This window comes from Phyllobates terribilis, unplaced genomic scaffold (assembly GCF_046119375.1).
Source record: "Phyllobates terribilis strain yellow unplaced genomic scaffold, ASM4611937v1 Scaffold_5__5_contigs__length_657084704, whole genome shotgun sequence".
NCBI lineage: Eukaryota > Metazoa > Chordata > Amphibia > Anura > Dendrobatidae > Phyllobates > Phyllobates terribilis.
In genome coordinates, this window is record NW_027362765.1 from 119,809,210 (window position 1) to 119,834,254 (window position 25,045).

The 25,045-nt window shown below is 43.1% G+C and overlaps 2 protein-coding genes and 1 long non-coding RNA gene across 3 annotated transcripts in view; 2 read left to right on the forward strand and 1 right to left on the reverse strand.

The window, feature by feature from the left end:
* Positions 1-9,100: 9,100 nt before the first annotated feature.
* TMEM74B (transmembrane protein 74B) lies at positions 9,101-14,305 on the reverse strand. Its single transcript, XM_073682852.1, has 2 exons — positions 13,702-14,305; positions 9,101-9,974 (listed from the first exon to the last, which is right to left on the reverse strand). The coding sequence occupies exon 2, from the start codon at positions 9,924-9,926 to the stop codon at positions 9,246-9,248; it is 681 nt and encodes a 226-aa protein (XP_073538953.1). The 5' UTR covers positions 9,927-9,974; positions 13,702-14,305; the 3' UTR covers positions 9,101-9,245.
* On the forward strand, positions 13,776-21,181 carry LOC141272293 (uncharacterized). Its single transcript, XR_012321997.1, has 2 exons — positions 13,776-14,205; positions 19,037-21,181. It is a non-coding gene; the product is annotated as an uncharacterized lncRNA (long non-coding RNA).
* A 2,292-nt stretch (positions 21,182-23,473) lies between these two features.
* Positions 23,474-25,045, forward strand: part of RAD21L1 (RAD21 cohesin complex component like 1) — a 47,509-nt gene continuing 45,937 nt past the window's right edge. Inside the window, exon 1 of the mRNA XM_073681034.1 lies at positions 23,474-23,513. The gene's annotated coding sequence lies outside the window, so the exon portion shown is untranslated. The remainder of the gene's footprint in view (positions 23,514-25,045) is intronic.

Consider the following 25,045-nt stretch of genomic DNA (forward strand, 5'->3'; position numbering starts at 1 on the left):
TCACGGGGTATAAATACTTTTTCAAGGCACTGTATGTGTTTTCATGTTTACAGACTATAAACATACCATAAGTATCCCAATATACAAGATGCAGTCTACTTCCAAAAACATATGACCCAAAAAAAAAAAGGAAGCAGAGATGCGTATAAATATAAAATAAATAAAATCAATATTTTATTACATTTTGACAATAAAAACATTAAAAAGAGAAGTGACAGTGAGTGCCACACCCCCAACAGTTTACACACAGGCAAAAATCAATGAAATAAGGTCCTTTGAAAAGACAATTCCAAAGAAGTACACAATCTATATAATAATAGATCCTTAGGCCCAAAAAAAGGGGTTCCAAAAGATAAGGATATACTATGTTAGGAGCATGTTACAAACATCACACAAGTGTGGGGCAGACAGACTTAAATCCACAATATAATCAGTGCTTCTAATTTATATATAGCCTGTCACAAATATAAGTAAGTCCATTGACAAAGATAGACTGCAATTCCAACATAGTCAAAGGGAATAATGTCAGATATGTGTATAGTGGTGTGTTATTCACTGTCACTTCTCCTGTTCTCTTTTTAATATGTTTTTGTCAAAATCTAATAAAATATTGATTTTATTTCATATTTATACGCATCTCTGCTTCCTTGTTGTTTTGGGTCATATAAACATACCATGTGTAGCCTGCCACTGCAGGCGTGTTTCTCCGCCAGCGCTTTTTCTACGGTCTGCAGGTTATTATGACTTCAGAATAAGACTACACACAGTTTTTCTCATAATGTGTAACCATGGGCACACACAGGTTTGCATTGGAGCTGTAAACACAAGGAGATTTTTGGGGTCGAGGCTATTTTTTGTAAAGTTTCCTAAATAAAGTTTCTACTTTAGATGCATTGTCCCTATAAAATGAAATCTACATGTGCTTTAACGCCTGTGGCTATGATTATTAGGACCGTCACAACCTATTGTACAAAGCGCCTCATGTCTAACCTTGCGACTACATTCAACAAATCATGAGAGGAACAATCACCAAATATCAACTCGTATTTCCTTTTAGATTGAATTGACTTGTAATTGATACTACTTCTAGTTTGCTAATGTCTCCCCTCTACTGCTGACTGTTTCTGATCTAGATGAGAAAAGACAAATTGTAACTGGACCATTTATTATCAAACATCATTTTCGCCAGATAGCTGCTTAATCCCGTGTCTTGATTATTGACCTGAGGGTCACAATTCGCATAATTGTCGCATATACACTTATGAGTTCATATAAGCCCCCATAGTTAACATTAGTGGTGAATAATGCACAATGTAACCACAGTGCAATAATTCTGATGTGTACAATCACTGTCCCAGCATATAGAGGATGAGACTATCACTGATCCTTTCCGCTCATATACACTTCAGCCGCTCTTGCAATTGATAACTGCTTTTTTTGTTGCTTTGTTAAAGGGGTTATCCTAGACTAATTTATTTTTTCACTAAGGGCCTAAGAACTAAAACTAACAGGAGGGTAGCTGTAATGGAGCGGCGTTGGAAGAAAACACATTCACAAGATGATTCCACTGCATTCAAACAAGCAACACTCACATTCATATCAGCCCTCACCTCTGCTAAACAGGCCTACTTTACATCCCTCATATCTTCCTTTTCCTACAACGCCAAACAGGTATTCAACACTTTTAACTCCCACCACTGCCCCTTCGACCTCCCTAGTCACAGCTGAGTTCTTTGCCACATACTTCAAAAATAAGATCGACCAAACAAGGCAAGTCTTTATTGTTCGACCACCACAACCCCTTTGTATACCAGATCAATGCCTTTACCCCATAACTTCCCTCTCCAACATCACTGAAGGAGAGCTTACTCGCCTCCTCTACAAATCACACCTCACCACTTGTGCACTTGACCCCATCCCACCTCTTCCCGAACCTCACTACCACACTTATCTCAACTCTAACCCATCTCTTCAACCTATCACTAACTTCTGGTACCTTCCTTTCTGCTTTCAAACATGCCACAATCACGCCTATCCTCAAAAAGCCATCCCTCGACCCGACCGCTATGTCAAGCTATCGCCCCATATCGCTGCTTCCATTTGCCTCCATACTCCTTGAACAGCATGTTCACGCTGAACTTTCCTCTCACCTCTCATCTCACTCGCTGTTCGACAACCTACAATCTGGCTTCCGCCCCACCATTCCACTGAAACTGCCCTGACCAAAATTACTAACAACCTACTTACAGCCAAAGCTAACAGACATTTCTCCATCCTCCTCCTTCTTGACCTGTCCTCTGCCTTCAACACAGTTGACCATTGCCTCCTACTACAGATCCTCTCTTCTTTTGGCGTCAAAGACCTTTCCCTCTCCTGGATCTCCTCATGCCTTTCCAACTGCACATTTAGCGTCTCCCACTCCCACCCTCTCTCTGTTGGAGTCCCTCAAGGCTCCATCCTAGGACCCCTATTCTTTTCCATCTATAACCATGGCCTGGAATAACTCATAAAGTCCAATGGCTTCCAGTACCACCTATACGCTGATGACACTCAGATCTACCTATGGCCCAGACGTCACCTCTCTGCTGTCCAAAATCCCAGAGTGCCTATCAGTAGGGTTGAGCGAGTATGTTCTGTCCGAGTATGCTCGGGCCGAGCTCCGAGTATTTACAGCTGCTCGGTGATATGGTTTAATCGCTCCCGTGTGCATGATTTTCAACTGTTTGACAGCTTTATTACATGTGAGGAATGTAGTGAGAGACAGAAACACAGATGCAAACAACACAGTGAAGATAAATCTAATCCCAATGGACCCATGTTATTGCATATAGGACTAATAAAGAGAACGGGCCATCATCTTGTAACAGTAAAGGAAAGGGGGGATTGTTCCTCTGTGAAGCAGAGAAACAAAAAGATGGCCACACAAGTTCAAAATTGTAAAGAAGTAAGAAAATTCCTTTATTAACACATGTAGTAAACACAAATTACAAAGATAAATGCGGACGACAGAGTAGACACAGAGTGCTGGATCCACATGAATAAAACAATGTTAAAAACTGTGACACAGCGCCCGAAAGGTCAGCCTATACAGCAAGTGGAAATATAAGGGGGACAGCAACAGGGTCACATGTATTAATAAATATATACCACCCATCAAGAATACCTTTTCCAAATTGTACCCCCAAAACAATAATATCCCATCACAATCAAAATACCCAGAAACAAAAGGGTTAAAACCCTTATGCATATGGAAGTAATACAAACAATTGGTCATAAATAAGCTAAAATAGCTATGTACCTGGGTAAGGCCATCAGACAGGCTCTGCTACCGTCACCCCGACGCACGTTTCGGTAGGAAAACCTTTTTCAAGGGGTATATATTTATTAATACATGTGACGCTGTTGCTGTCCCCCTTATATTTCCACTTGCTGTATAGGCTGACCTTTCGGGCGCTGTGTCACAGTTTTTAACATTGTTTTATTCATGTGGATCCAGCACTCTGTGTCTACTCTGTCGTCCGCATTTATCTTTGTAATTTGTGTTTACTACATGTGTTAATAAAGGAATTTTCTTACTTCTTTACAATTTTGAACTTGTGTGGCCATCTTTTTGTTTCTCTGCTTCACAGAGGAACAATCCCCCCTTTCCTTTAATGTGAGGAATGTGTAAGAAATAGACATTCCTCACATGTAATAAAACTGTCAAACAGTCGCAAATCATGCACACGGGAGCGATTAAACCATATCACCGAGCAGCTGTAAATACTCGGAGCTCGGCCCGAGCATACTCGGCGAAAGGGTTAATAGAACATACTCACTCAACACTACCTATCCGCCTTATCCTCCTTTTCCTCTCGCTTCCTCAAGTTCAATGTAAACAAAATTGAACTCATTATTTTTCCTCCATCTCACCTATCTTCCCCACCTGATCTATCTATAATAGTAAACAACATCACGCTTTCCCCTGTACCGCAAAATCCGCTGTCTCGGAGTAACCCTTGACTCTGCCCTATCCTTCAAACTGCACATCAAAGCTTTCGCCACCTCCTGTCGCCTCCAGCTTAAAAATTTTTAAAGAATCTGTCCTTTCCTAGACCCTCAGTCTACTAAAATGCTTGTGCATGCCCTCATCATCACAGACGTCGACTACTACAACATCCTCCTCTGTGGCCTTTCTGCTAACACTCTTGCACCTCTCTAGTCCATGCTTAACTCTGCTGCCCGACTAGTTCATCTCTCGCCTCGCTACTCCTCTGCTACATCCCTTTGCAAATCCCTTCACTGGCTCCCAATTCCCCAGCATATCCAGTTCAAATTACTAACACTGACCTACAAAGCCATCCATAACCTTTCTCCTCTGTATATCTCCAAACTAATCTCCCAATATCTTCCCTCACATAATCTCTGGTCTTCCCAAGACCTCCTTCTTGCCTCCACACTTATTGTTACTCATCCAATCGCCTCAAAGACTTCTCCTGAATATCCCCCATCCTCTGGAATTCTGTGTCTCAACACGTCCGATTAACCACCACATTCGGATCCTTCAGACGGAACCTGAAAACCCATCTCTTCAAGACAGCCTACAGCAATGCAATGACCATGCTGCCACCTCACCACCATCGGAGCTGCTGCAACCCTCCAGCCTACTGTCTTCTTCCCCATGACCCTATAGAATGTAAGCTGGCAAGGGCAGGGTCCTCTTCCCTATGTACCAGTCTAGCATTGTAAATTTTTTCACTGTAAGTGATATCTGTATTTTGTATGTAACCCCTTCTCATGTACAGCACCAAGGAATCAATGATGCTATATAAATAAATAATAATAACTACCTGCCTGTTCTGCTCGCCGCCGATATCTGCTGGCAATTCTGCAGCTTCCGCTGACATCACGTCGACAGAGCAACGGCTTCTCTTCCCCTCTGTCAACAGGGCGTGATTGCCGATGTCATGCTGATGGACAGCTGGTTCCCCACTGCCTAACTGCGGGGTGCCGGATGTCAATCAGCATGATGTTGGCAGTCATGCCCTGTTGTCTGAGCAGCTAAGAAGAGGAAGAGCTGCTCTGTTGACGTTGAGCAGCAGAATCGCCGTCAGGGACCGCTCTGAGCCAGCTCCGAATACAACAGGCAAGTAGTTAGTGACAACTTGCCTGTTAGTTTGTAGGCCCATAGTAAAAGAAATAAAATAATCCCAGATAACCCCTTTAAGAACCCATTTAGGAAACTGCATCAAAGCACTTATTTTATGAGCGTTTTTTTTTCCTGTACATGTGTTTTTCCATTGCACTAGGATGAGGTTCATCTGATCTAGGAAAAATGCTGCTATGAAATATATATATGTATATATGCTCTATAATCAGTACTTATGAATGAGTTGCGTGTGTCATACAGGACAGGTCGTCCAGAACACTAGACGGTCTTTATAAGCATTTTCCACACTAACCAGCAATCTAGTACAGAGCCCACACCCTCCTCTATTCATTTTAATTCTTTATTGGGGGCTTCAATGTAAATTTCATTCTGTCGTTCTCTAATGTCTGGACGCTGAAGATTCCTATAGCTATATGGTCTGTGTTTCGGTGTATTTACAGAAATATTACATCCACCACTATGACACCTATGCAACTACTAAACCAAGGATTACTTTTCTATCTGTGATATAGGACCCAAGGAGGAGGTGCTGGATAGAGATCACAGAGAGACCCCCCTCCTGTGTTATGCAGCACCCTCATGTCCTGCACTAGGGAAAACATTGTTTTATCATCTAGTCTCAGCCTATATGCTCTTGTCAGTCAGGAATAATGGGATGTGTATTACCTTGTCCTACCAACACAGTATGAAATAGTATAAGAAAAAAGATCCTGCATCTCCCTCTGATTGGGAATCAGTCCACTACTAGGCTGGGTGTACATGTGATACTGAGACTCTCCATTATACTGACCATGAATAATGTCATGAGCATCTGAATGCAGGCAGTGCCGTTATAGAACTTTATAGTCTGACATTAGAAGGACGGTATTTTCATGCTGACTGCTAATAAATACAGCTTAAATATTTGGTCCATCGGACGATGCACATTGTTAGCATGTCGGATTGTTTTTGCTGCAATTGTGATTGGTCTTCAAATTTGATTAATTAGCACACACAGTGGTGTGAAAAAGTGTTTGCCCCCTTCCTGATTTCTTATTCTTTTGAATATTTGTCACTCTTAAATGTTTCAGATCACAAAACAAATTTAAATATTAGACAAAGATAACACAAGTAAACACAAAATGCAGTTTTTAAATGAAGATCTTTATTATTAAGGGAAGAAGAAATCCAAACCTACAGGGCGCTGTAGGAAAAAGTGATTGCTCCCCCCTTAAAACATAAATTAACTGGTTTATCACATCTTTGGGAAGCTGAGTTCAATTTCCCTAGCCACACACAGGCCTGATTACTAACACACCTGTTATCAATCAAGAAATCACTTAAATAGGACCTGCCTGACAAAGTGAAGTAGACCAAAAGATCCTCAAAAGCTACACCTCATGCTGCGATCCAAAGAAATTCAGGAACAAATGAGAAACAAAGTAATTGAGATCAGCCTGGAAAAGCTTATAAAGCCATTTCTAAAGCTTTGGGACTCCAGCGAACCACACTGAGAGTCATTATGCACAAATGGTGAAAACATGGAACAGTAATGAACCTTCCCAGGTGTGGCCGGCCGACCAAAATTCCCCGAAGAGCACAGTGACAACTCATCCAATGGGTCACTAAAGACCCCACAACAACAGCCAAACAACTGCAGGCCTCACTTGACTCAGTTAAGGTCAATGTTCATAACTCCACCATAAGAAAGAGACCGGGCAAAAATGGCCTGCATGGCAGAGTTCCAAGATGAAAACCACTGCAGAACAATAAGAACATAAAGGCTCTTCTCAGATTTGCCAGAAAAAATATCTTGATGATCACCAAGACTTTTGGGAGAATATTCTGTGGACTTACGAGACAAAGTTGTACTTTTTGGAAGGTGTATGTCCCATTACATCAGTAACACAGCATTTCAGAAAAGGAACATCATACTAACAGTGAAATATGGTGGTGGTAGTGTGATGGTCTGGGGCTGTTTGGCTGCTTCAGGACCTGGAGGACTTGCTGTGGTAAATAGAACAGTGAGTTCTGCTGACTACTAAAAAATCATGAAGGAGAAAGTCCGGTCCTCTGTTCATGACCTCAAGCTGAAACAGAACAATGATTCAAAACACACCAGCAAGTCCACTTCTGAATGGGTTAAGAAAAACAAAATTAAGACTTTAGAGTGGTCTAGTCAAAGTCCAGACCTTATTCCGATTGAGATGCTTAAAAAGGCGGTTAATGCTCGGAAACCCTCCAATGTGGCTGAATTACAACAATTTTGCAAAGATGAGTGGGCCAAAACTCCCCAGAGCATTGTAAAAGACTCATTGCCAGTTATCGCAAATGCTTGATTAAAGTTGTTGCTGCTAAAGCCCCCGTCTCACATAGCGAGATCGCTGCTGTGTCACGGTTTTGGTGACGCAACAGCGACCTCACCAGCGATGTCGCTATGTGTGACACTTTGCAGCGATCAGGCCCCTGCTGTGAGGTCGCTGATCGCTGCAGAATGTCCTGGACCTTTTTTTGGTCGTTGCCCTCCCGCTGGTCAGCACACATCGCTGTGTGTGACCAGCGGGAGCAGCGATCAGGCTGGTAACCATGATAAACAGCGGGTTACTAGGGGCGCACGCGCACTTAGCAACCCGCTGTTCATCATGGTTACGAGCCTGCTAAAGTGTGCCCCTAGTAACCCGCTGTTTATCATGGTTACCAGCCTGCTCCTGCTTCAGCAGGCTGGTAACCAGGAGCAGGACATCGTGGAAAAATTCTTTCCACGATGTCGCTGCTCCCCTGATCGTTGGTGAGCCTGCCTGTTTGACATCTTACCAGCGACCACATAGTGACGCAACAACGATCCCTGACAGGTCCTATCGTTGTCGGGATCGTTGCAGCGTCGCTAAGTGTGACGGGGCCCTAAGGGTGGCCCAACCAGTTATTAGGTTTAGGGGGCAATCACTTTTTCATGCAGGGCTCTGTAGGTTTGGATTTCTTTTTCCCTTAATAATAAAGACCTTCATTTAAAAACTCCATTTTGTGTTTACTTGTGTTATCTTTGTCTAATATTTAAATTCGTTTTGTGATTTGAAACATTTAAGTGTGACAAACATGCAAAAGAATAAGAAAGCAGGAAGGGGGCAAACATTTTTTTATACCACTGTAAATCTGTAGTGTGTAAGCCCATCTGCAATGACTCCTAAATGATGGAAATGTATAAATCTGTAGTTTGTGAGCCGACCCGCAATGATTCCTGAATGATGCAGGATGGAAATTAATAAATCTGTAGCATGTAAGCCCACCAACAATGACTCTGAATGATGCAGGATGGAAATGTATAAATCTTCAGTGTATGAACCCACCCGCAATGATTCTTGAATGATGCAGGATGGAACTTTATAAATCTGTAGTTTGTGAGCCCACCCGCAATGACTCCTGAATGATGCAGGATGGAAATGTATAAATCTGTAGAGTGTAAGCTGACCCGCAATGACTCCTGAATGATGCAGGATAGAAATGTATAAATCTATAGAGTGTAAGTCCATCTGCAATGAAGCCTGAATAATGCAGGATAGAAATGCTTGTGAACAATAACCCCACCCCACCCCTTGGCATAACCTGAAGCTCGTAATCCTCAATGTAAAATCACCAAACAGGACCCCCAACTATCACAGGTTATTAATAGTCTTGGTCTTCGTACATGGGTCAAATAGACCTTTTGGGCCCCCTTAAGTTCGTGTGCCCACTATAGTTACGCCTCTGCCCCTCACCCATCCCAACCATTACTAAACCAAACCCAAATTTCTGGTCTGTTAATGTGAAGCAGACCAAACAACAGAACATACTCGTATCTCTCTCCAGCTGTTGCAGAACTACAAGTAACAGCAAGTAAAATGGATTGGCATGTTGGAACTTGCAGTTCTGTTCTAGTGAGTGGAGGCTATCGATTGACTATGCTATTTCTCATATCGCTACCCTTCCCCCTTCATCGTTTCTGAGATTGGAACAACAGGCACCTCTCAGGACGGGAATAATCTGACCTCATTAAACATTAATACCACCATACCAGAATAATTTGTTCATCTGAAACTTTTAACCCCTCACATTCCAGCATTTGTAATTGATCCCGGTACATTCATGGCTCGTGTTGATGCTGGGTAGCATGATTTGTCATTTCAAGAACTTCATGTTCTACCAACATCTGTCCACCCTCTGTAGTCAGTTGCCTCATTCGTAAGTTGAGGGAGCCGTATTTTGTCCTTGGCCCTCTGGCCGTGGTGAATTTCCTCCTGCGGTACAGTTCCCCTTTACATATAGAAATCATAAGTAGCATGGAGAGGAGCGTTCCTCCCAAAGTAAGCAAGCCTAAGCCTGCTATAATGCACTTGTCAAGGTGCGAGCCAAGACGTGCATAGTACAGTTCCAACCTCTCCATCTCTCGTGCGGACACGGAATCTGGGCTGACCCGTACTTCCCGTGGTATGGTGTATGCCACAGCCACGAGAACTATGCCACAGACCAACAAGACCAGCGAACAGATAAAACCATAATCCACAGAGTGCGTTCCTGTCTCTGCTTCTCGACTGTCCTCCGAGTGAGGAGATCCATTCTCCTTTGCAGCCCATCCCCTCACCTCAGACAACGGAGTCAAACCTCGGACGTTTTGTGACTCCTGACCGAACGTGGTCTCTCCAATATCTTCATAGGATGGGTTCTCAAATCCCCTGATTGCAGCTGAGCTTCTCAGATAGGTCTGGTCATCTGCAACATGTCTTGTACTGAGGTCCCTTAGCTCCAAGGTGTTTGAAGAAGCCATTTGTTGATTCTGATCCTGTTCATCCTGATTATGGAGAACTTTTTCAAACTAGGGAATTTAGTAGGAAAAGAGATATTTTATTACCAATATGCATAAAATGGTTTAGCCAATGACTTACTGCAATGTAATATGGGCATATGTATGTGTTTGCAAGACCAGGACCTACTGTGGTTCCAGCTGGCCAAACTTAGTTTCATAATGAACCCTATAGTGATGTACAGATGGGAGAATAAGTATTTGATACACCAATTTTGCAAGTTTTCACACCTACAAAGAATGGAGAGATCTGCAATTTTTATCGTAGGTACACTTGAACTGTGAGAGACATAATCTAAAAAGAAAAGCCAGAAAATCACATTGTATGATTTTTAAATAATTAAATTGCATTTTATTTCATCAAAGAGGTATTTGATCACCTACCAACCAGCAATAATTCTGGCTCTAAAAGACCTGATAGTTTTTTTAAGAAGCTAAGAAGCCCTCCTACTCTGCACTCATTACCTGTATTAATTGCACCTGTTTGAACTCGTTACCTGAATAAAAGACACCTGTCCACACAATCAATCAATCATACTCCAACCTCTCCACCATGGCCAAGACCAAAGAGCAGTCTAAGGACACCAGGGACAAAATTGTAGACCTGCACAGAGCTGGGATGGGCTACAGGATAATAAGAAAGCAGGTTGTTGAGAAGGCAACAACTGTTGGCACAATTATTAGAAAATGGAAGAAACACAAGATGACTGTCAATCTTCCCCGGTCTGGGACTGCATGCAAGATCTCGCCTCGTGGGGTAAAAAAGGTCCTGAGAAACCTGAGAAAGGGCAAGAATCAGCCCAGAACTACACGGGAGGACCTGGTCAATGACCTGAAGAGAGCTGGGAACACAGTCTCAAACATTACCATTTGTAACACACTACGTCGTCATAGATTAAAATCCTGCAGGTAACGCAAGGTCCCGCTGCTCATGCACTCACATGTCCAGGCATTTGAATTCGCCAATGACCATCTGGATGATCAAGAGAATGTGGTCAGATGAGACCAAAATAGAACTTTTTGGTATCAACTCCACTTGCCGTGTTTGGACGAAGAAGAAGGATGAGTATAACCCAAGAACACGATCCCAACCGTGAAGCATGGTGGGGGAAACATCATACTTTGGGGATGCTTTTCTGCAAAGGGGACAGGATGACTGCACCGTATTGAAGGGAGGATGGATGGGGTCTTGTATCGCGGGATTTTGACGAACAACCTCCTTCCCTCAGTAAGAGCAGTGAAGATGGGTCGTGGCTGGGTCTTCCAGCATGACAATAACCCAAAACACACAGCCACGGCAACTATGGAGTGGCTCCATAAGAAACATTTCAAGGTCTTGGAGTGGCCAAGCCAGTCTTCAGACCTGAACCCAACAGAAAATCTTTGGAGGGAGCTGAAACTCAATGTTGCCCAGCAATAGTCCCGAAACCTGAAAGATCTGGAGAAGATCTGTATGGAGGAGTGGGTCAAAATCCCTGCTGCAGTGTGTGCAAACTTGGTCAAGAACTACAGGAAACGTCTGACCTCTGTAATTGCAAACAAAGGTTTCTGTACCAAATATTAAGTTCTGTCTCTCACAGTTGATGATAAAAATTACAGACTTCTCCATTCTTTGTAAGTGGGAAAACTGGCAAAATCAACAGTGTATCAAATACTTATTTTCCTTACTGTATGTTTAGTTCAGAAGAACCACATGGGAGGGGAGGTGTTTATTTTTCCATCTATTACCTATATGTAAATCCAGCCTAAGGGCTTGTTCACCAGGCCTGTGGAGTTAGAGGTGGAATTGCAGTCGGTGTCCATTTTGGTGGAGTCATTGGAGTGGGTATAAAATGGACCGACTCCGACTTCTAAAATATATAATAAGGAGACATGTCCAATTATGAGGGTTGGATCAAAATCGGTAATGCAAGTCTATGGGTCCATGAAAAAAATCAGACCACATATGGATGTCAACTGAGTGTGGTTCGATGTTCACGGACTGTCAGAAAGGAGAAAGTAGAGAAATTTTCTTCTTTTTTTCTCTATTGTTCTCAATGGGAGACGTACTAAAACATATAGCAGTTCGCTTAAATACATGAAAAAAGTATATGTTTTCCTGTCTGTACCAATAAAACCTAGTTGGAAAAAAAAGAATGCAGCAAAATGGATACTTAAAAAAAAACTAATATTCAGACAGATTTAGTTGGACACATGGTATATTCTTGCATATGTTTTTGACATATACGTCCTACGTATTCATCTGCAGATGCACAAGCCTAAATATGGTGGAGGCTGCACTGCAATGTAGATCTAAACGCAGCCTAAGAAAAGCGAAACCTCAATCAAATAACAAACTGTACCTAAACAGCTTTGTTAAAGGGGGAAATCCGTCTTTGGGAACAATGTTTTTTTTTCTTACTGGGGCTAAAATTATTTTTTGTGAATGCACTTCATTAAAAACATTTGCACTGTTTGCCTTCTGTAGCCTCTGTGTTGCATTGTCTATTGCTAGCTGCAGAATGAGTTCACTGTGAATCTGTCAGTGAGCTCGCTATGACGGTTTAACGGAGTTTGTAATTCCTTTATGTCTTTTTCTGAGCTCTTTTCAGCTGATGTATGACCACAGATCACATCAAAGTTGAATGTGCAGGGAAACAAAGAACCTGTATTTGGCAACCGATGCAAAATTTTTAGTGAAACACAATTGTAAAAATTATATTTAGCCCTAAGTACGTGCATTTAAGTAAAAAAAAAAACAAAAAAAAAAAACAATTGTCCCCAAAGTTGGACACTTGCAAGATCAGACGCATAATATTACAATATGTAGATTTAGGTCCCATTTAAGCTAGCTGCAAATCCCTTGCCAGCAACAGACCTAATGAGGTGACCTAAAAGGATCTCAGATCCTTGTCATGCTGTGGGTTCAGGTCAGTACACCAGCGGCCGGGCCAGGGTTTGCAGTAAAATGTGGCCACATTAAGGCCTCCTGACCAAGACCTAAATCAGGTAGCACATGAGCTAATAACTCACCAGGGGACTGAGGGGGTCTGATTGAAGTAATGTCAGAAGTAACTTTCCACTATATTGTCATTACACGCCCCATAATCTGTATGTCTGTGTCAATCAATATGTCACCAGAGTACAATCAATGCTTTGATCACTAATATCTGAGCTGTGGAAACCTATTAGGTATCTATTAGGCATCACAAATGAACACCTTGGATTTTTTTGTAACATGCAACTCAATGTAACAAATATTTGCCTGTCTGTAATTTATGATTAAAATGTTGCAGTAATAAATCCATGAACTGATGAGTGGCTGACACACAGGAATAGGGACAGGGTGGTACAGCAGACAGCCTGACACTACAGCAGGAGTAGAGATGAGGAGCTGTCCATTCAGCACCACATCACCAGTCACTACAACTTCTCAGCCATGAGACATCACACATCCACACTGCTACAGATAACACTGATGGCTGATTTTCTGCATTACAGGAATCCCTCATATTCCAGCCATTCTTTCCCAGTAAGTGGCAGGGTCCCTGTGCTCCTCCACCTTTGTGAGTCCTCCCAGCGAGTGACAACACAACAGTAAACACAAGAAGACACCACAGTCCCCAGCAGGCTGTCCTAGACAAAGGCTGTAACTTCTACAATCACACTGTCCCTATGACACAAAGGCTGAGCAGAGCACCACAGCAGACAATGAGACCCCAGCCCTGGCAGAGGGGGAGCAGTGTATGCAGACACTAACCTGTGCGCACCCAGGGACACCCCGACAATCAGTGCCAGTCACAGGGACCACCTCTCTGTAGGCAGCACAGGCAGGCAGATCTGGGCTGGCATTAGCAGAAGTGCTTCAGGTTATAGCTGCTACTGAATGACCCAATACATCGACTCCATCATGGACCATGTGGGAGGAGACAGGAGTCACAGCGCCCTCCTTTGGACAGTTTACGCTGTAGTGTCACAGTGTCCTTAACAGGCATCGCCATCTTAAAGCCCCCACTGCAGTTTGGGCATATCATGGGTTGGCAATGCTGACCAGCTGGGGTTTGGTAGTTGAGGAACATTGAATAGAGTCTGAGGATCCCTCGGTTTTTTTTTCCAGTAAATGTATCTGCATCAGATGCCATGATACCCCATAATCGCCCCCCTCTGTGACATCCAGGAGGCTCCCCGCCCCGGTAGCTGGCACATAGGTTGCATTATGGAGATGCCCCTGGGACCCGCCCTGTCCTGGCTGAGGAGGGAGCTGGTAAGATTAGTGCTGCGGACGGGTCATCCACCATCTCATGCTGCTGCAATCACATTTCATCCCTCTGATGGTAGTAAGATTATACATCCCACCCTATCCCTGCGCACACAGCTGCTGTGTGGGGGGGCAGACAGGGAGGAGGGCATCATCCTACCTAATAGGATGCACAGAATGAGGATGCATTGACGGAGGGAAGCAAAGCCGGAGGATGCAGATCTATACATAACTCGTGGTGGTAATGCAGGGTCCATAGATAGCAGGGAGTGAGACTGCAAGGGACTATAGAAAGCAGGGAGTGAGACTGCAAGGACTGTAGAAAGCAGGGAGTGAGAGTGCAAGGGACTATAGAAAGCAGGGAGTGAGAGTGCAAGGGACTATAGAAAGCAGGGAGTGAGAGTGCAAGGGACTATAGAAAGCAGGGAGTGAGACTGCAAGGACTATATAAAGCAGGAAGTGAGAGTGCAAGGGACTATAGAAAGCAGGGAGTGAGACTGCAAGGACAATAGAAAGCAGGGAGTGAGAGTGCAAGGGACTATAGAAAGCAGGGAGTGAGAGTGCAAGGACTATAGAAAGCAGGGAGTGAGACTGCAAGGACTATAGAATGCAGGGAGTGAGACTGCAAGGCACTATAGAAAGCAGGGAGTGAGACTGTAAGGGATTATAGAAAGCAGGGAGTGGATACTGCAAGGGACTATAGAAAGCTGGGAGTGAGACTGCAAGGGACTATAGAAAGCAGGGAGTGAGACTGCAAGGGACTATAGAAAGCAGGGAGTGAGACTGTAAGGGATTATAGAAAGCAGGGAGTGGATACTGCAAGGCACTATAGAAAGGAGGGAGTGAGACTGTAAGGGATTATAGAAAGCAGGGAGTGAGACTGCAAGGGACTATAGAAAGCAGGGAGTGAGAGTGCAAGGCACTATAGAAAGCAGGGAGTGAGACTGTAAGGGATTATAGAAAGCAGGGAGTGAGACTGCAGGGGACTATAGAAAGCAGGGAGTGAGACTGCAAGGGACTATAGAAAGCAGGGAGTGAGACTGCAAGACACTATAGAAAGCAGGGAGTGAGACTGCAAGGGACTTTAGAAAGCAGGGAGTGAGACTGCAAGAATTATAGAAAGCAGGGAGTGAGACTGCAAGGGACTATAGAAAGTAGGGAGTGATACTGCAAGGACTATAGAAAGCTAGGAGTGAGACTGCAAGGCATTATAGAAAGCAGGGGGTGAGATTGCAGGGTCTATAGAAAGCAGGGAGTGAGACGGCAAGGCATTATAGAAAGCAGGGAGTGAGTTTGCAGGGACTATAGAAAGCAGGGAGTGAGTTTGCAGGGACTATAGAAAGCAGGGAGTGAGACTTCAAGGGAATATAGAAAGCAGAGAGTGATACTGCAAGGCATTATAGAAAGCAGGGAATGATACTTCAAGGACTTTGGAAAGCAGGGAGTGATACTGCAAGGCACTATAGAAAGCAAGGAGTGAGACTGCAAGGACTAAAGAAAGCAGGGAGTGATACTGCAAGGGAATATAGAAAGCAGGGAGCGAGACTGCAAGAGACTGTAGAAAGCAGAGAGTGAGACTGCAAGGCATTATAGAAAGCAGGGAATGATACTGCAATGACTATAGAAAGCAGGCAATGAGACTGCAAGGGACTATAGAAAGCAGAGAGTGAGACTGCAAGGCGTTATAGAAAGCAGGAAATGATACTGCAAGGACTATAGAAAGCAGGGAGTGATACTTCAAGGCACTATAGAAAGCAGGGCGTGATACTGCAAGGGAATATAGAAAGCAGGGAATGAGACTGCAAGAGACTGTAGAAAGCAGGCAGTGAGAATGCAGAAACTATAGATAGAAGAGGTTAAAATTGAGGAACTATAATACGCAGTGATTGAGAATGGGGAGACTAGAAGGCAGGGGGTGAAAATGCAGGGAATGTATAGGGTGATTCACTTGCTACTTTACCTGGAAAAATTGATGTAACTTCTAAGAGACCACTATCGTACTGAAATGTGGACTGTACATACCTTGGTTCATGAAATATTGATGTTTTAAAGCAGGTGTTGAAAATGTTCACCATTCGCATCCAAGCAGGCCTGCACACACTCACACTGTTAGATATTGTTAAATGTATTCCGCAAGACGTCTGGGGTCATAGCCTGAATTTCTCGCTGTATGATATCTCGCAGTGCCTTTAATATTCGTGCCTTGTTACTGTACACCTGACCCTTCAAATGACCCTAAAGGAAAAAAAAGGCAATAACAAATTATTTTCTCTTGATCGGGCCCTTTCAATTCCTAAACGACAATGACGAGCGAACAAGACCGTTTTTGGCCGCTCGTTGGCATGTGGAATAAGACATGCCTGTTTTCTGAGAAAGCCTGTACAACAATTTACGTGGAAATTCCAGAAGTTGCTGTTTCACATTTTGAATTGTTTCCTCAGACATTTTCGGACGTCCTCCATCATGCCTATCCAGGATTGTTCCTTTACGTTCCAACTTATTCACCAATAACAGAATGAATGGTTTGGACAGTGGATTTCGACCTCCAAACTTCTTTAGAAACTCACTTTGGCACCTCTTTAAGGACTCAGTTTTCCAATAAGTTTTCACAATGAAAACACGCTCCTCTAAACTGTATCTGTATATTGCTAACAAATGAAGAAGGAATTCAGCAGGAGTAAAATGCAAGCACCAAACACAAACTACCGATGAGCAGAAAGGCGTGCAGCAAGTCTATCTCATAGTGGAGATGACCGGTGGGGGGATATTTCTCGTCGTTGTCGATGAGGTTCATTGCACTCTCACTTCTCATGAACCAAAGTACGTACAGTCCAAATTTCAGCACAAGTTACAGCTATGTGTAAAGTAGCGAGTATATCATCTTGCAGAATGCATAGGGTGAAAATGGAAGGACTATGGAAGGGAATGGGAATGCAAGGAATAAAGCATATATATATATATATATATATATATATATATATATATATATATATATATATATATATACCGTACAGACCAAAAGTTTGGACACACCTCATTTAAAGATTTTTCTGTATTTTCATGACTTTGAAAATTGTACATTCACACTGAAGGCATCAAAACTATAAATTAACACATGTGGAATTGTATACTTAACAAAAAAGTGTGAAACAACTGAAAATATGTCTTATATTCTAGGTTCTTCAAAGTAGCCACCTTTTGCTTTGATGACTGCTTTGCACACTCTTGGCAAACTCTTGATGAGCTTCAAGAGGTAGTCACCGGATATGGTCTTCCAACAATCTTGAAGGAGTTTCCAGAGATGCTTAGCACTTGTTGGCCCTTTTGCCTTCACTCTGCGGTCCAGCTCACCCCAAACCATCTCGTTTGGGTTCAGGTCTGGTGACTGTGGAGGCCAGGTCATCTGGCGTAGCACCCCATCACTCTCGTTCTTGGTTAAATAGCCCTTACACAGCCTGGAGGTGTGTTTGGGGTCATTGTCCTGTTGAAAAATAAATGATGGTCCAACTAAACGCAAGCCGGATGGAATAGCATGCCGCTGCAAGATGCTGTGGTAGCCATGCTGGTTCAGTATGCCTTCAATTTTGAATAAATCCCCAACAGTGTCACCAGCAAAGCACCCCCACACCATCACACCTCCTCCTCCATGCTACACGGTGGGAACCAGGCATGTAGAGTCCATCCATTCACCTTTTCTGCGTCGCACAAACACACAGTGGTTGGACCCAAATATCTCAAATTTGGACTCATCAGACCACAGAACAGATTTCCACTGGTCTAATGTCCATTCCTTGTGTTCTGTAGCCCAAACAAGTCTCTTCTGCTTGTTGCCTGTCCTTAGCAGTGGTTTCCTAGCAGCTATTTTACCATGAAGGCCTGCTGCACAAAGTCTCCTCTTAACAGTTGTTGAAGAGATGTGTCTGCTGCTAGAACTCTGTGTGGCATTGACCTGGTCTCTAATCTGAGCTGCTGTTAACCTGCGATTTCTGAGGCTGGTAACTCGGATAAACTTATCCTCAGAAGCAGAGGTGACTCTTGGTCTTCCTTTCCTGGGGCGGTCTTCATGTGAGCCAGTTTCTTTGTAGCGCTTGATGGTTTTTGCAACTGCACTTGGGGACACTTTCAAAGTTTTCCCAATTTTTCGCACTGACTGACCTTCATTTCTTAAAGTAATGATGGCCACTCGTTTTTCTTTACTTAGCTGCTTTTTTCTTGCCATAATACAAATTCTAACAGTTTATTCAGTAGGACTATCAGCTGTGTATCCACCAGACTTCTGCACAACACAACTGATGGTCCCAACCCCATTTATAAGGCAAGAAATCCCACTTATTAGACCTGACAGGGCACACCTGTGAAGTGAAAATCATTTCCGGTGACTACCTCTTGAAGCTCATCAAGAGAATGCCAAGAGTGTGCAAAGCAGTCATCAAAGCAAAAGGTGGCAACTTTGAAGAACCTAGAAACCTAGACTATAAGACATATTTTCAGTTGTTTCACACTTTTTTGTTAAGTATATAATTCCACATGTGTTAATTCATAGTTTTGATGCCTTCAGTGTGAATGTAGAGTTTGCATAGTCATGAAAATACAGAAAAATCTTTAAATGAAAAGGTGTGTCCAAACTTTTGGTCTGTACTGTATATATATATATATATATATATATATATATATATATATATATATATATAAAGCATGCAACTGAGTGTCTATAATAAACTGTTATAAATCTACAATGTTGGTTGGATTCCATTGTCTTCAGAGTTCAGTGACTTTCAACAACCTCATTCTTTTACACCTGGTGGGGTGTACTAAGCACCCCTATTTGTTCCCTTAGACGGAAATGCGTATCCAGGACCAGAGGCTGCTGGCTCAGCTGAGATTTCTACATGCGAGGATCCGGGAGTACAGGCTTGAATCTACATACTGGACAAATATGCGTCCTATCCAGGAGTCACACGGAGTCAGAGGTCGTTCCACGTCAGAAGACATAAGTCTGGCTGTCCACAAGGATGATGGATCTCCATCTACTTTACTAATGGTTCTTAGAAGAAACTCTGTCCCATAGCGCTCATCCTTAGGGCTCGTGCAGACAAGCGTATTGTCTGTCCGAGTGTGATCCAACAAACCTTAGATCGCCTTTGGACCAATGTTATTCTATGGGGCTGTGCACATGTCCGATTTTTTCCTCAGAGGCTGTTCGAGGAAAAAAATCGCAGCATGCTCGACTTGCATCCGATATTTCAGTTCGCACTCGGCCATTCAAGTTACTGAGTGCGTGGAAAAAATCAGACTGCACTCGGATTACACCTGAGTGCGGTCCAATTTCCACGGACTGACAGAATTGAGAAGATGGAGAAATTTTTGTTTTCCATCTTCTCCTCATCCAAGAAAATCAGTTCACACTATTATTAAACTCTGACTCTCAGTGTAATAAGCATAATTGGACCAATTCTCTTGAATGAGAGAAAATACGCTAGTGTGACCTTAGACTTAAAGGGGCTTAAATGAGATTATTTAACAGTCTGCTTCCTTTTCTCCCAAAAATGGCACCACTCTTGTATGTAGACTGTAGATTTCGATTCACTAAGCACAGTTGATCAATACTGAAGAGATTGTCTTCTACTTTTTTTTATTGATGGCCCATCCTTGGGAACATCTGATCCGTGGGGGTGCGACACCCTGTACCCCCTGCGATCATCTGTTACCAGTACCTGCTGGAAGTTCTCGGATGCAGCTCCGCCAAAACTATAGTGGCCATGGCCAAGTACCACAGATCCATCTCCTATTTATTTGAATAGGCGGTGGATCTGTGGTACATGGCCACTATAGAAATTACAGAGCGTCTATGGTTCGGCAGCATCTGAGAGCTTCCAGACTCTGCCGGTAACAGCTGATCTGCGGGGGTGCCGCTCCCTCACCGATTGATTAAAAAAATTAGCAACCAACCGCTTTAAAGAGGTTTTCAGTGTATCAGAAAAGCATGGTTGCTTTTTACCAAAAATAGTGCCCCATCTGTCCAAAAGTTGTGGTATTGCCTTTCAGCATCACCACATTGAACGGGGCTGAGCTGCAATACCACACAAAACCTATAGAAAGGTCAAACACTATTTTTTGGGGAAAAAAACACATGTTTTTCTAATCCTGTAAAACCCCTTGAGTAGTTGTGACATTGTGAGTCTCCTTCCAGTAAAGGCTGCATGGGTCTTTCTTTAGGAGTTTTTATTCTAGTCCATGTCAGCCCCAACTTTTTGAAAAATGGGCCGAGCTAGGGCTGGATGGGGAGTGGACAAGCCCGACTGACAAATTTATCACAATTGACATCACAAAGGTGGTATACATTTCTGGCAGTGGCGCACATCAATTGAAGGATGTACCAAGTTCGTTGAGAAGCACATTTTTCAAGTTCATTTGGAAGCACACTTTTGTGGGACATCTTACTCCAGCACTCCTTTCATAAAGAATGGCGTACAAAAAAAAACAAATGTTAATGAATCAGGGCCAGAGTATTTGGAAAATTGCCATTCTATCTTCCAATGCATTTTTCTGAACCATAGGAAAAAAGTTGATTCCAAAAGGAAAAGGAAATATAAAGAAAAGAACTTTATATAACTTTATAGTTCGATCCAATTCTGTATTTGGTTAAAAAGCCACACAGCCATTGGGACAGGAAGGTTAATGTCATTCCACTTTTAAGCTTCAGAACCTGAACTGCGACAGTGTGAACATGTCCACCACCTAGAATATACTGGAGTTACAAATGCTCATAGTGATTTCTGCTGTCAATGAGCAACAAAAGACAAAAATTGCTGCCCTCAATCCAAGAATGTATTTGATGTACCCAAAAACTATAATCTTCTCCTCCTCATCATCGTGTTGTATGAATGTGAACAAATTTTCATATTGTGGATCTCCTGCAAACATTTTAAAGTGATTTCCTGTATTTTTTTTTTTGCAAATAAAGTGCAATTGTATAATAAAACATTCTGCCACTATTCTTCAGTCTACATCTATGTACAACCATTTTACATCAGTCTTTCTCTCAGGCTTGTTTTATTCACAGCGACCAAGTGTTACCTGTGTGTCACTGGGATAATGTATTATTCGATGTGAGCGACTTGTTCCCGCAAAAACCCTTCAGCTTAAAATTGAAAGGGAACCTGTCATAAAAAAATGTTTTGTCTGGCACTGAGCGATTGCAGCAAGGAATGTTTTACTCTGAAAGGCTGAAAAGTCAGTCCGGGATTATTAGGAGAGATCGGACAAGTCCCGCCCAGTTGACTGGTAGGTCTCTCCTGTGTGTGTACATAGGGAGACACCTGTCAATGAACTGGAGTGAGGAGGAGAGAAGCCGGACTAGTCGATTCTCTCCATTTTGTCCTAGGCAAGCTCTGATTCATGCCGCCCGTGGATCGGCCAGCATGAATCTAGTGACAGGTTATATGATGGTAGATATATAATTTATGTAACCAGCCAGTAGGTGGCAGCGTTACTGCTATCTATACTGCTTTAGTGGGGGTATAGATTCGTTGCAATTGACAGATCTGGGGGTCCCATGGGTATATAAATTATGTGGATGTCTTCTTGCTGTCATTGAATTTTAGGTAGAGGTCACCTTATAAGGCTATACAGGCAAAGTCCTGACTGCAAACTCTTTATGCATGACGAAATAAAACTTGTTAAGCGTGTCACTTAATGGTACTGCCCAAAAATCATGCAGCAAAACAAAAAAAATTACAGAAATTACTTTTTGAAATGAAATTATTTTATTTATTCAAAGTCAAAAAAACATACAGCAGGCAGCCATAACAGTAAAACCCCCTGCCATATTTTGTGCTGTCACGCATGCGCTCTGCTGCACTATTCTAACAAAGACAAAATGCCCCGTTCTGCAGACTGGTGTCACCGCATTCTTCCAGAGCCCGGTTCTATGTTCTTAGATAGTATCCGATCTATGTGGTGACCGGGAGGCAATAGCTGAATCTAGAGGCAACTGTGAGCTAATAATTGTATCTCTGAGGTAAACATGAAGCAATACCTGTATCTGTCAAGTAATACCTGTATCTATGAGGCGACTGTGAGGTAATACCTGTATTTATGAGGTAATACCTGTATCTGTGAGGTAATACCTATATCTGTGAGATAATACCTGTATCTGTGAGGTGATACCTGTATCTGTGAGGTGATACCTGTATCTGTGATATGACTGTGAGGTAATACCTATATCTGTGAGGTAATACCTGTATCTGTGAGGTGATACCTGTATCTGTGATGTGCCTGTGAGGTAATACCTGTATCTGTGATGTGACTGTGAGGTAATACCTGTATCTGTGATGTGACTGTGAGGTAATACCTGTATCTGTGAGGTGACTGTGAGGTAATACCTGTATTCATGATGTGACCGCTAGGTAATATCTGCATCTATGATGCGACTGTGAGGCAATACCTGTATCTATGAGGTAACCGTGAGGTAATACCTGTATCTATGAGGTGACTGTGAGGTAATACCTGTATCTATGAGGTGACTGTGAGGTAATACCTGTATCTATGAGATAATACCTGTATCTATGAGGTAATACCTGTATCTATGAGATAATACCTGTATCTATGAGGTAATACCTGTATCTATGAGGTGATACCTGTATCTGTGAGGTGATACCTGTATCTGTGAGGTAATACCTGTATCTATGAGGTGGCCATGAGGTAATACCTGTATCTATGAGGTAATACCTGTATCTGTGAGGTGATACCTGTATCTGTGAGGTAATACCTATATCTGTGAGGTGATACCAGTATTTGTGAGGCAATACTTTTATCTGTGAGGTGACTGGGAGTTAATACCCGTATCTATGAGGTAATACCTGTATCTGTGAGGCAATACCTGTATACGCCTGGGTTCTTTGAGGTGACTTTGAGGTAATACATGTATATCTCTGAGGTGGCCAAGAGGCAATCCCTTTATCTGTGAGGTAATGCCTGTATCTGTGAGATGACTATGAGCCAATACATGAATCTATCTGAGGTTATAGCTGTGCATCTGTGAGGTGACTGTGAGGTAATGCTTGTAACCTTTATATGTGAGACTACCATCAGGTAACAGCTGTACATGGTTAGGGCCTGTGTGCCTGAGGCAATCCCTGTATTTAGTCGGAGATGACTGTGAGTTTACACCTGTGTATATGAGAAGTGTGAGGGAGCGTCCATCTCTATGAGGATTCGGAGCGTGGGACCCGCGCAGAGCCAGTAACGTGGTGCAGGAAGTCAGGTAGATCACGTGTTATGACCGTTTGAATCTCCCGCCCTGACAGTCATAGGTAGGTCTCCGTCCACTCCCGGTGTTGGATCAGTGTACGTTCAGCTGCCTTTAGTCTCTGCTGCCTGATGGCGGCGATCGTGGAGGCCTAATGCCGGGGCTGTGCTCCTGTAATGCCACATACAGCGACTGACCAGATTATTCTTTGTGCCGGCTGATTCCTCTGTACAATGCCGGCAGTTAAGGTGCAGCTGAGCAAAGCATGCTGGGAGTTGTAGTACCCCACTGCATTCAAGGTTTAGCATAAATAATACTACTTGTCAGCTTTGAGATCTTTGTTGGGAGTTGTAGCAAAAGTAACAACATTTTGCATTGAATTATTTTTCACAGATTTTCCCTTTTGTGAGGAAAATACATATAATCTTATAAAAGAAAAAAATCCAAAACAGATAAATGAGAGTGTGCAGCAGTGAAGACAAAGATCTGAGCTCTGCTCCCGCTTTGGTTTCAGGGCACATGTTTTGTATTTGCCAGGTACACCCCCAGCGTTTACGCTGTCCTCAGCCACGCCGATCTGGTATGTGCTGATATGACTTTTTATGGGTGGGCGTAATCGGCTGCGGTTTCCTATACCGATAGATACAGTAAATATTCCTTTACATTTAATACGATGGACCCCATTAAAAGTCAGTGGGGGTCTGTCGGCGGCCGTTGGTATCCGTTTTGTGATGACGCCGACATTTTGGAAAGGCTGTATTCACACCAGCATTCAGCAATCTGTTTTTCCTCTTCCATTATATGAACAGTAAGATGGATCCGTACTATAACAGACCTATTTGGCTCCAAATGGACCCTGTTCTGTTTGATTACTGTTCTGGAGGTCATCATTTTAAAAGGGCGGGGATGCAGCCCGCTCCTCTGCCGCATGCACTAGAGCAAAGCGTCTGTTTTCTTCATCGCACTATATTGCTAGCTGCTGCACGCTGGATGACGGTATCCCGGAGTTAGGGGCTGTACTGTAAGGAAACGTCTGCCGGCGTTTTTCTGAAGTGGCTTCACCTGGAAAAACTAGGCAGCTGTGCTGGCATCTAAAAGGCGCCGTGTGCACGTAGCCTGAAAAGTTTCCTGAGGTGGATTCCACTAGAAAACCCATCATTTTTACAGCCTCAAAAAAACTCAGTGTACACACATCCCGTGGGCAGAATACTACTCAGACAACACAGGGTGTGGGTAAAACAGTGTGGCAATACTTTATTGAACCACCAAATAGACAATAACATATAGAACAGTCCCAGCAAATACACAAGATGCTGTAAGATTACAAAGTCTTACACTTCCTCTGACTCACCAGGATTAGAGCAGCTGCGACTCCAAGGGCTTCCAGGACAGACTACCCCCACCAGTGGCACACCGCTTTTGGTAAGCACTCACAGAGAGTAGGTAACGACAAGCTTAGGAATCTTACAGTCCATTGAGGTATGTGGCCAGGAGATCCGAGGGTCCCAACCTGGCTTCCCCAAACAGATCCATGGAACCAGGTGACAGGATGGTTCCAGCCTGGTTTCACGAAATGTATCCATGGGTTCTGTGAAT

Coding starts and splice junctions, on each gene's coding strand:
- TMEM74B (XM_073682852.1), bottom strand. CDS start 9,926: ATGGCTTCTTCAAACACCTTGGAGCTAAGGGACCTCAGTACAAGACAT.